At 40.7% G+C, this 11,609-nt stretch overlaps 2 protein-coding genes across 6 annotated transcripts in view; both read right to left on the bottom strand.

Annotated features, from left to right (window-relative positions):
• Positions 1–585: 585 nt before the first annotated feature.
• Positions 586–7,119, bottom strand: LOC117768952 (beta-1,3-galactosyltransferase 2-like). The gene is made up of 4 exons (XM_034597477.1): positions 6,980–7,119; positions 4,110–4,272; positions 2,191–2,427; positions 586–1,699 (listed from the first exon to the last, which is right to left on the bottom strand). Exons 1-4 carry the CDS (start codon positions 7,003–7,005, stop codon positions 1,100–1,102), a joined length of 1,026 nt encoding a protein of 341 aa, XP_034453368.1. The 5' UTR covers positions 7,006–7,119; the 3' UTR covers positions 586–1,099.
• Positions 7,120–10,879: 3,760 nt separating this feature from the next.
• il1rapl2 (interleukin 1 receptor accessory protein-like 2) overlaps positions 10,880–11,609 on the bottom strand; it is a 373,733-nt gene continuing 373,003 nt past the window's right edge. For 4 of the 5 annotated variants that reach the window (XM_034597454.1, XM_034597453.1, XM_034597457.1 and 1 more), the window contains one exon: positions 10,880–11,598. In XM_034597454.1, the coding sequence (XP_034453345.1) occupies positions 11,510–11,598 (89 nt within the window). In that variant the 3' untranslated portion in view covers positions 10,880–11,509. The remainder of the gene's footprint in view (positions 11,599–11,609) is intronic. The other variant, XM_034597458.1, reaches the window with a different exon arrangement.

Genomic DNA, 11,609 nt, shown 5'->3' with positions numbered 1-11,609 from the left:
CAGGTGTTTGTTGGTCAATTTCACAGTAGTTTTCCATTTTCTCAAGATAGCAATGCGGCAACAGGTCGCTCAAATTGGTGAAATTGACAACTGCATCTGTCTGAGACTTGCGGAGACATTTTGCACCGGGTGTAAGATGGAGCCCATTGAGTCTGACTCCCCAGATGTAGACTGTGAGTATGAGCCTGCCACTGGGTGCCTCTACCACACAGCATTCTCTTCCCCTTCTGCTTCCGCCTGAAGGCTGAGAGGTAGGGGAAACAACAACCTCAGAGCTGCAACAAACAATGCATTAGCTGCTGAAAATGGCAAGTTTTCACTAAGATTTGGATCGAGTAATCACACAGTTGACTTTAACTGTACTTCTTTTGGTGTTTTTTTTTATGGGGAATTGTCCAGTTATATTAGTGATCACCTCCTCCAGTTGCTCCTCCTCCTCCTCCTCCTCTTTGCAGCAGTGCCATTGCTGCATCCTGGGCTTAGTTCCACCCAAGACGATTGTGATTGGTTAGAAGAAATACAAACAAGACAAATGTTTTTTACACGGTATAACAGTATGAGTTTCGGACAGACGATTGTGGAGCGCTGACACACCTCTGTGGAGATATGAATATGTGAGTCTTGTGTTAGCTTGGCTTTTTTCAAGTGAGGTTTCTGTGGTTAAAGACACTTGTGCACACTTTATGTTAATTGTACCCCTGCAAATAAAACTTTTTCTTTAATGTCATTACAGTTACTTTTAAAATAGAAGAGAAATGTTATACTTGTTTTGTAGGGGCTTTAAATGCAGACAAGGCCATCGTTTCACAGTGAGGTAGATTCTTGGCTCAATTCAGCTTAGTTAAAAATGCAAAACTGTTCTCCATCATTAAATATTACAATTACTATTTCAATATCTTCAAAAACATGTGCGCAATCTTTACAAACCTCTAAAATATGAACAAATTTAGCTTAGCCTCAAGACAGCTGTATCTCAGTCAGTCTTGGTATCAAAAGACGATGATCAAAACATCATCAAGGCAGTAACTTGAGATTGTAAACAGAGTAACTGTGGCTCTGTGCAACAGTGTAATGCTGTTACAGGGTGCAGCAGAAGGATTTAACAGCCATTTAGTACTTGCGTCTGATATATTCCCCAAACATCCCAAAGCTGGTCAGAGTCCTGCAGAATTGTTGTAATGACAGAGCTCCAGTAACAGTTGCCGGCAAAATAAGGTCTTGATTCCCTGAACAAGCCACTATGAGGAGGATCTGTTAGTGTGACCCCCAGATGTCTCATGCACAGTCCCACGTACACATCTTCAACGTAAATAGCTCTAATCTGCAACGACGCCTCCAGTATCTTAATGGGTAAATCCATTGAGAACACATAGCCCAGTCCCATTGCATACGGTGGGTACGTTGACTCGGGGAAGGCAGACACAGGCATAAACCACTTTGAGTTATGGTCTCGAAGAACAGCAGAGCCCCTCGCCACGCGTCCGGTCATGAAGAGATGTCGGGGGGCCGTCATAAGCATGTAGACAAGGTTGTGAACATTTAGGAACATGTCCGCATCGACCTTCATGGCGTAGGAGGTGTTGGGGCAATGGGAGTTGAGCCATTCAAACATCACCATGGTTTTAATGGTGAGGTTTTTGTAGCTGTCCATGAAGTCACTCTGGAGCATGTCATGATGTCGCCGGCTTTCCTGTAACAGCTAAAGAAAGAGAGACTTAGTTTCAAATGGTGATATGAATATGTTTTTTGTAAACAAGTGAGCAACCAGTAGTTTATTTAAACATCCAGATACAGAACTTAAAAGAATAGTTCCTCCAAATGATAATTCACTCATTATCTACTCACCTCAGGTCTCTTTAGAAAAAACACTGGAAACGCAAATGTGGAACCGAAATCTTTTAAAAGCTAATATGGTTTAATCTAGAGTTAGTCTGAGGGGATGTCTCTGTAGTGCATTTTGTTTGACTGCAGCTGTAACTTGGCATCTCAAGCTTTCTCTGCTCTGATTACCCTGTGAGGGTTATACTATCAGAAGCAGCTGCTGTTGCTCATTCCATTGGTTGTCCTCTGCAAACAGCAAGAACAGAAATGCACTTTGATTTCCCCCCAATTAACCTTTGGACCATTTTTTCTTCTCTTCAGTCATGTTTTTGATGGTCAAAATGGATTCTAAAAAACGCACACACTCACTTGCTCCTCAAGGACCTCGGACCCTTCTCCCTCTCCGGACAGTCCCAGCAGGAAGTAGTAGCTGACCACGTGGCCCTGCACTGTGGTTTCTTTGCCCCATGTGTTACGGATGACGTCACGGGCCTCTCTGTTATGGGGGGCTACTGGGATCATGAGAACCAAGAATGGTCTTTCCTGCCAACATCTGTGTGGCTCGTCCACTATGAAACGATATGGGTGTGGGTATGCCACAAAGCACTGTGCTGTGACCTGTGCAAGCAGAGGGGGTTAAAGTGTATAGGTCACAGAAGCATCTTGCAATAAAACAAGATGAAACAGCCTGATAACAGGGAGAAAAGCTGGATTTATACCCCATGCAAGGGAATATTAGGACTCTTGTAGGTACCATAGGCTTGATATAAAGATGGACGCCATTTACTCCCACTATCCAGAAATGAAGCCAAAATATATGAACGCTGTCATCTTGCACTGATGACTACATTTGGAGCCAGAGCCAGAATCGACCAATCAGGAGTCAGTCTCAGCTGTCAATCTCAGCGAGTTTTTATGAACCAAATAACTAACACCAAACTTACCATCCGTGTGATGAAATAACAGAAACCAACTTTGAGAAATATATAAGTGCACACGTGTGACGATGGTCATCAGTGCCCTGGCAATAGGGATCGAAAATGGGCTACAGGCAGTGGTGAGGTCTCTCAATACAAGCGCTCCCCCAGCACAGGAGGAGATGAACGCACTGGAGACAAGCGCAACTTGTGAAAAAGAAAACCCCTGTTTAAAATGTAATGTTGGCAAAAAGAGGGACATAGGAAGACATAATGAATGTCAAGGTTATTTTTTCTTTAGGTTTGAGGTACATTTTCTATTCTTTAGTGGCTGACCATGTGTGCGCAACGCTGTGCCGATTAGCACCTACCTTTCAAGCGTAATAAATATAGACAGAGTCACAACCACCGCAATTATTGTCAGGCTTTGTAGATCACATTGTGTGGGCTAAATTAGAGTATTTGCATCTACTCCTCCCACTCAGGGAAACGCCCGATATTGCATATTCGTTAAGGTAAATTGCTAAATGGACAGCGCGCGTTGTTCTGCACACAATCCTCAGTGTGCACCATTAGTAGATCAGCTTGCATGTTTTTTGCAGGTGAAATCAAGTTTGCACAAGTTTTTACACGCGCAAACCATTAGTAGATCAGGCCCTAAGTCCACTGTGTGAAAAGGTGCCCACCGCCATTTCTATTAATTGCCCCCCCAATCTGAGAAGTCTTGATCCAGGCCTGTACCAGAGGGGAAAATACAAACATAGAAATCCCAGTTCTTGCAGTATCCTCGTGGTATCATTATTGTACACATGAGCTGTGGTGTGGCCTACGGTTATAGCCTATACATGTGACTGCTGTATAATAATTTAAAAATAATAATAATAATAATATAAACATGGCGCTTCAAGTTAGGGCTGGTAAGTTGTTTACACTTTGTATCTTATTCATTAAGATCCTGTATACGATAAGAAAAGTTGTTTGAAAAAGAAAAGAGTAATTGTCTGTGGCCCTTGCAGGAGTTAGCGAGTGAATGATGGAAAAGTTGTCTTCTCGCAGTTGTCAGTCAGTGCACGTTCATGTGTTGTGTCGTAGCTTTGATGAGAGGGCTGATAGGAGGGAGTGGATGTATCTGTTGCATTTTGTGTAGCTTGCTCTTGCTAGCTTTTCCAGGATTACCAACCCTAGCTTTAAAGCAGGAGTGCAATTTCCGCTCTGCTGCTGATGACTCATCTCAAGTGCGTGGTTGTTCCTCTCACAAGATAAAGAGGAAAAACAGCACAGCTACATTATGTGTATATTTTTTTTGCCTTGGTCCTTTTCAAAGCTCCCTTTAACTCTGAAATGGAAGCAGAGGCCAGTAAATATACTCACATTGTAGACTGTCGTTATATTGTTGGAAGATGCCGAGCTTGTCCTCAAAGGCCTTAATATTTCTGTGGTTGGATAGAGGAATATGAACATTAATGTTCCCATCATGAGGAACAGCATCAGCCAAATCCACCACCTCCTAGTTCTCGTCCATGGCGTCTTTTCACTGCCGAGACAAAAGTTAGAATGGTCATCTTTAATGCACTTGGCCGCATCGCAGGAGGGGGGGTTGTTGGGGTCAGGAACCAGGGAGCACTTTGCTAATAATGCTTCCTCCTTGCAGTAATGTAGGTGTTCCTCATTAGCACTAATTTATTTGTGGCTGCTTAGAGACAGGTGAAGGAGTTTCCATTAAGAGCTGCATGCATCAGAAACAAGCACAACCTAACCCAGAGCAAATTGAGCTGCAAGCACTTGAACTATGCGAGAAAGGTGTGACGCATGTTAGCCACAGTGTTACTGGAAAGGCTTAAGGAGCTTCTCTGTACGGACGGCACAGCTGCATGCATGGTACATATAGCAGTCATACTCTGAACTCTTTCTCTTAAAGCTTTAGGTCATAACTTATAGGCTGCATCACTGCTGGTAACTGGAGAACTGCATAAGGTATAAAAAAGTATGACTCAGATTGTCCCCTTTGATTTTTTTTTATGCAACGAGTCTGTCAACCAATAGAACGCCAGGTGTAATGCAGGGGGAAATAAAACATGGCAGCTCCCGTTTTGTTTTTATAGATGCTATCAACAGTGTTCACTTGATGTAAAAGACTTGAGTTCCTTAATTTGCTCCACGTTGACCAGTCTGCTGGACTCTGGCTCCATGAAGATGTTGTTTTTTCTTCAAGCACACCGACAGGAAGCTGATGAAATAATAAAGCGTTGGAGGAAAACCCGGTTTTATGGGATTCTCAAACAGGGGAAACTAACACATCCACAAAGAGCATGGGACAATTGAATTCATCATCTTCATCTTGCATTCTGTTTGTTGGGGAGTTTTTTTGAGCAGAGGAGAAAAGCTGAAGCTGGAGCGCAGGGAAATTGAAGCACAAGCAGGATATATTTGAGTGCGAGCGCAGCGTACAAAAACTGAAATCAACAAGCACTGCTCTCAAACTGAAAGACCATCCTTTTGAATAAAGGTAGAGGGGGGAAAAAAAGCCTTTACAATAACAATCCACTAAATATTAAAGGGAATGAGAGATGGCACTCTAACATTACATGTAATGTTCAACACACATATGATTAATTTGGAGACAAAGTACAACCCTATTGAGCCCTGAAGGACAAATCACAACGACAAATGGGAAAATACAACAACAAAACATTGATGGGATGTTTTTGATTCGTTGTTGCGTTGTCCCATTTGTCATTGTGATTTGCACTTCAGGGCCACCGTATGTTTTCCCTGAGTGCACTTGCTTCAGGCACCTTAGACAACGAACTTACATGGTTAAAAAAGAACCATCATTGTTTAAACTACACATTTATTAAAGCCTACAGTACTAACTCGTACACATTATCAGACAAATGTAATATATATTTAAAATGTAGAAGAAATAGTAGGAAAAATTCACACTTCTTCATATCAACAGATTCATTTTCTGTCACTATGTCAGTAATGTATAAAGACACAAATAATAAAGGAAGTAAATAGATAAAAAAACTAAGAAGTGGAAAGAAATGAAAGAACATGAAATAACTGAATGCTGACTAACAATTATTTGATCACAATTTGCATTACATTTGTTGTGGGGACTTAACAATGTGGGATACACAATGGTTGAGCAGTGCTGAGGTTTGGTGAGAGCTTTTTCTTTAGGTATGTGAAACCTGAATCCTCCCACAGCCCAAGTTTTGACTACACCATGTAGAGCCATACATTAAGTTGTCTGATTGAAAATGAATGCAACTAGTTTTCAGAGGAAATTTATTTCTACATATGAGTGACTTGGTGATGCCACAATATAACAAAACAGATCCAACTAAAGGAGAAACAAATTGTCAATTTAGAGACATATTTTGAGATTTTCTTTCTTATTTAAAAATGTGATAATAAAAAGCACAAAAATAAATATTACACAGACGTAGTCATAAATATTTCATCGAAAATCGATCTTCCTGGTTTTCACAGCAGAGAAAAGCAAATATAAGCACTATTTATATTTGCTTTCCTTGTGACCACCTGATTAAAAATTACAGCTGAACAGCCTGAAATCACTCATGTGCACATAAAATCAAGACATTAGCTCGAATGTTTATGAGCATCTCCTGTGTGGTTGAAACCTATTTTGTAGTTGAAAAGTAAGTTTTTGCAGACCTGTCTAAATACATATATAACCTGTCTAAATACTTTTATGACCTGTCTAAATACATATATAACCTGTCTAAATACATTATAACCTGTCTGAATACTTGTATGACCTGAACTGTTTATGGTCTGAACTATGACCTTTTTATTACTTATTTACTCTCCAAAGAACTAAATGTATGTCTGCTCTATCTCCAAAGGAAACATATGTAAATCAGTTTTCTGTGTCTTGATTCCTGTATCAAACTGCGCCTACAGAACCAGTCTGAACTGGCTCAGACAACCAGCCTTAGTCCTCCTATATAAGATCCTTGCATTTGACTGTCCTGCATCTTCACTCTGAGATCCCTGTGACTCTGTGTTGATCCTTTCTGCAGAAAGCCCCTATTAAAATACACAAAGACAAATTTGGTGTTTCCAGCCTCTTGTGTTTTCAGATTTCCATCGCACTGATTCACTTCAACCAGAGCCACACAGGATCTATTAGTATAAACACTTGCACATCACTGTATGACCCTTTCAAGTCAATGCATTTTAAATAAACAGAAATAAAATCTACAACTCACCTTTTGGGAACAGAAGTCTGCATCATGGTTCCAGAGTGATGTCAAAGCTGACAGCTGTGGATGGAGACTCACAGACAAACAGCAGCGAATAATGAGGATGTGACTTATGGCCGTCTGACTGAACTGTGGTTTGTGGTGGAGTCTGTGAGACATACGAGCCATTGCCCGAGTCTCACAGAACACTGCTCTGCAAAAGTACAGCCGATCAGTTGTGCCAGATTTAGATATGAATGCAGGTGCAGGATATGCCGCACAGTCACCTGCTGATTGTGTATAATTGGGAGCAAAGTCCCACTGTGTGTTTTGACAGACAAACTTTTATGCAAAGTAAAAACATGCTGTTTGGCATTTTTATACTAACTTACCGTATTGAAAAAAGACACGTCAATCAATGGAGACTAAGAGCAGGATCCAGCTGTTTTGAAAGATTGTTCTTTCGTGAGGGGATTTTCTCATTGCTGCGTTTTCCTCTGTCCCATAAAGAGTGATATGACATTTTCTCATCATTGGAATTGTTTATCTGTGACACCGCAGTGATGTTTCTTCTGAAAAGTGTCACACTGCGCTGATGGGGCAAAATGTGGTCACCATGAACTTTCCTGGTAAAAATGCTTGATGAGTAAATATATTATTGGAGAATCCACTGTTTCAGTTGCATGTGGTTATGTTGGTGACTCACTGACAGTTATGTTACATGGTATGAAACCTGCCTTGAGGGAACAAAATTCTCTCAGCAGATTAACATCACAAGCACAGAGATTGACCCTGTCAGCTTTAGTTTTCTCAGTCAGCAGTATTTGTTAATGCACCTGAAGTAGGGCAGCTTTAACAGACAGTATCTGTTATACATATACATATACAATAAATAGTCATAATCATAATTCATAAACATAGTCATAAGATCTGTCACCTGTGATGTGCTTCAACAATGAGTGCAACATTTGATCTGTGCAACGATTAGCCTTTCGTCCTCGTTTAGGACACTCAAAGATGTTCTGATTCATAAATTTACGATTGTCATGTTGAGGTGTATGAATATCGCTCATCCACAATGTGAATTTACTGTCGTATGAGGAACTGAAGGATGTCATGCTGCTGCAGTGGTCGGCACTGTCACCTGAGAACTTTAAGATCAGGGTTTGAAATCTGGCCCAGACTGGTTCTTCCTGTGTGTAGTTCATATGTTCTGCCTGTTTCAGCGTGGGTGTTCTCAGCTTTCTCTGGCTTCCTCCACATGACTCCCTCCCAGGTATGGCTCCGTCTCCCTGTGATATGCAGGCACAGCAACTTTCTTCTAAAAAAAAAGTTTGTGTGTAAAATGTCTACAGATGCAAACTTGGATGGGGCTGTCAGCACAACTGCACAAGCTCTTAAAAATCTGTGCCTGTTTTGAAACGACTACCTTTCAAAGTCTGAATAAATTCTGCTCACATCTTTCCTCGACCTCATGATGTTCCCATCCAGGTGGTTAGGGTTTTGACCACAATGTGCTGTGTGGGTTGAAATCTTTTGAAAACTAATAACAAAACAAAACAAAACTGTGGAAGTAATAAATTTAAATAGTTTGATACATTGATCTAATATGAGAAAGAGCAAGTTCAGCAACGAGATCTGGCTAGAGAACAGCAGCAGCTAAATATCATATACAGACAAAGGAAAAGTTGGCTCTCAGATAAACAGACTGGAGACTGTAATTGAAACTGTAATTGTATCTCAATCCTTGTGAGCTTAATCGGGTTTGTACATGTGCAGAATGATCTGCAAATGTGAATTGAGATTTGTATACGTGTAGATAAATCCGCAAATGAATGTATAGATCTGTAAATATGGAGATTAAACTTGAAATGGGTACATAGATCTGTGGATTATGTAAACTCTGGAACAGTGAGGTGTTTATCCTTAATGTTCAAATTTTAAATGTCTTGTTTAAAGGTTCAGTGGCCACGTTATGATTTAAAAACAAAGGGCTCAGTTTAAGTTAACAGAAACATAGAGGTTGTTAGTCTGAGGTGATTTTATAATAATGAAGATATAATTATCAATATTAAATTTCATCCCTGTCAAGATACCCCATAAATCCCACACAGTGGACCCAATTACTTTCTGTTTACTGCAGCTCAACACCGCTCAAATCCTATTCAGCTCACTGTACCTGAGTTCAGCTCAGCTCTGATTAGCCCAGCAGAGTGTGAAACTGCTTTTATTGTGTAAGAGCCGCTGTTTGTTTCCCCTAAGTAGAACAGAAGGTTTAATGAAGCCATCAGTGCCACCAGCAGAGCTATAAGCTAATCCAAATGACGGTAGGAAAGAGGAAGTGAGCAATTAGTGAGCACTAAATGTTAAAGAGACGGAGTGGGGGGGGGGGGGGGGGGGGGGGGGGGGTATGAGGAGGACATGAAAACAGCTGGCCTAAAATCTGGCAAAATAAGAAATTAAGAAATATAAGAAGAAGAGAAGGGTAGAGTGAAAGAGAAGAAAGAAGGCAGAACAGCTGACTGTGTCAGATGACAAGGCATTCAAATTGTATAAAACAACTCATATACTTTTTATTTGCTCTCAGTTAAATTATTTCAACCAATATATCCAATGAATACTCAAAGAAATCAGCAGAAATCAAAAGACAACCACTATACTGTATATTGCCATCGAATATAACAACTCAAAGAATTAATCAAATATCCAGAATTCATTGGTTCTAATAAGACAGTGACAGTACCTTTTTGTAAATTCCAAACATTATTCAGTTTGCTTAAATATTATGGTAATAAACTTGTATTTTTTAAAGCTCACAAGAAGAATGTGTTTTGCTTCAGCTCTGAGTCTGGCTTTTTATGCAGTTGTCATCTTGATTCCATCCATCCGTTCATCCATCAATGCATCCATCCATCCATCCATCCATCCATCCATTCACAAAAAGATGAAAAGAATTGAAGCAAAAGAGGCTCTGGGTCACACGCACACACTTAACGTGGGTGTTAACAAAATGTAGGGAACAAATCACTGTCATGTATGAGTCTATGCTTAAGTTATGGAAGCTGTACAGAGATTATTATAACAAACAAATATTAAAAACAGAGTCTGGTAAAAGTTCCCACCAACCTACTCAAAGGACAAAACTTTTAAATGAGACAAAACAAAATAAATATTAAAAGTGTTTTTAGAGGGACACCTCCTTTTTTCCCTTTATCAGTTATTATCATTACTTCATGGCCGGACAGAAAACAAATACCGTATCAACATAAGACGCTTATTCTTCTCCAATGATGACTGGGTCATCAACTCTTGTATCTATGTTTATTTGATTATTTTTTATCTAAATGGGTGGTCATGCAAATAGAAAAAGCCAAGTCCATAATGCTTTTAGCTCGGTGGTCAAAGTTGGTAGTTCATCTCTTCGATGCCTCTTGACAAAAGGACTAGTTGTTACAAGGTGGTTACAAGGTGATGAGCTGGCGGGTTTCTTCCTCCTTGTTCAAGAGGAACGCAGCCTTAATCAGCTTGGTTATGCAACTAGCTAGCTTCCAGTTTAGCTCACTGTGCTTTCTCAGTTAACCCCAGGTAAATCCAGCAAACTCTGAGAAACAAGTTTTAGCCATTGCTTTATGATCACTTTGCTGGAATGTCCTCCTGTCAACCATTTGAGGTTCTCAGAGCTAAACCAAGTTGGTAGCTAGCTCGCCAGCCAGTAAGGAGTTGTTTCAAGAGGTTGACTTGTTGTTTTAAGGTGGACTGGTATTCCAAAATCATTGCTTGAAATCGGCCTTGTTTCCTGACAAGCCACCTTATCAGAGGGTAGATCAATATTCGGAGACCTCAGTCGGTAGAAGATTGACTGGCATTCACGCTACGTTTTGCTCTTCAGTCAACTGGAGTTTAGCAGATGACAAACCAGCTGGTTTTTCACAGCTGGTGTGCAAGCAGACTGTGATCATGAGATATTTGGGCTCCGAGGTCCAGCGTGGCAGCTTGTTTGACAGACACAGTTCTATTGACTGTGGATTCATAGTCATCGTTTTAGTATCCTGGAACTTTTCATTGACTCTTCCAGTTCATTATAAATACATGTCCGTATCTGTCTATAAACTGCGGTAAAATCCATTGGACCAGTCATGTAGTATAATATTATTCATTCCTTTTTATCAAATGGTCGTGGAAACACATCTTACAAACCAGTTTGTGTCAGTCTGTAACCAGTTGGTAGGTCCAAATCCAGTGTGCAATGTTTTTATAGGTTTTACAATCTGAATCCATCTGTTTGTGAGAAATCCCCAGCCATTGCACCCAACCACTGTGAATCTGAGCCTTTTGCAGTCTTTAAGAAGTCCTTCGTTCACAGCGCGGGATGAAATGGCCCAAACCGAGTTCGCAAGCAGTCCACACCCAGTCTCTCCTGACAGCAAGCCTGTACACAGTTCAAAAAAACCAATAAAATCCAGTCGAACAACCAGTCTGCCCAAGTCCAAAAGCCAGTGAAAAAGCAGTCTGTAAAGCAGTCTGTATCCAGTACCAGGTGAGCACATCTACCAGATGTCAGAGCTTAGTTCTCTGCTGGTGAGAGGTACGAAGGTGCTGTTCAGGTAGGGCTCGGGCTTTTTCCCAAGCGTACTGCTCTGAGGTACCTGGGAAACAA

Source organism: Hippoglossus hippoglossus, chromosome 10, assembly GCF_009819705.1.
Source record: "Hippoglossus hippoglossus isolate fHipHip1 chromosome 10, fHipHip1.pri, whole genome shotgun sequence".
In the NCBI taxonomy this organism is placed as follows: domain Eukaryota; kingdom Metazoa; phylum Chordata; class Actinopteri; order Pleuronectiformes; family Pleuronectidae; genus Hippoglossus; species Hippoglossus hippoglossus.
Note: the sequence above shows the minus strand (reverse complement) of the source record. Positions and strands in the feature narration are given on the sequence as shown.

Bases quoted from the DNA above. Each gene is read 5' to 3' on its own strand.
- LOC117768952 (XM_034597477.1), bottom strand. From the start codon at position 7,005: ATGATGCAGACTTCTGTTCCCAAAAG. The intron at 2,428-4,109 runs GTGAGTATATTT...GTCACAGCACAG, and splicing joins ATATAACGACAGTCTACAAT to TGCTTTGTGGCATACCCACA. The intron at 1,700-2,190 runs GTGAGTGTGTGC...CTCTTTCTTTAG, and splicing joins CCGAGGTCCTTGAGGAGCAA to CTGTTACAGGAAAGCCGGCG.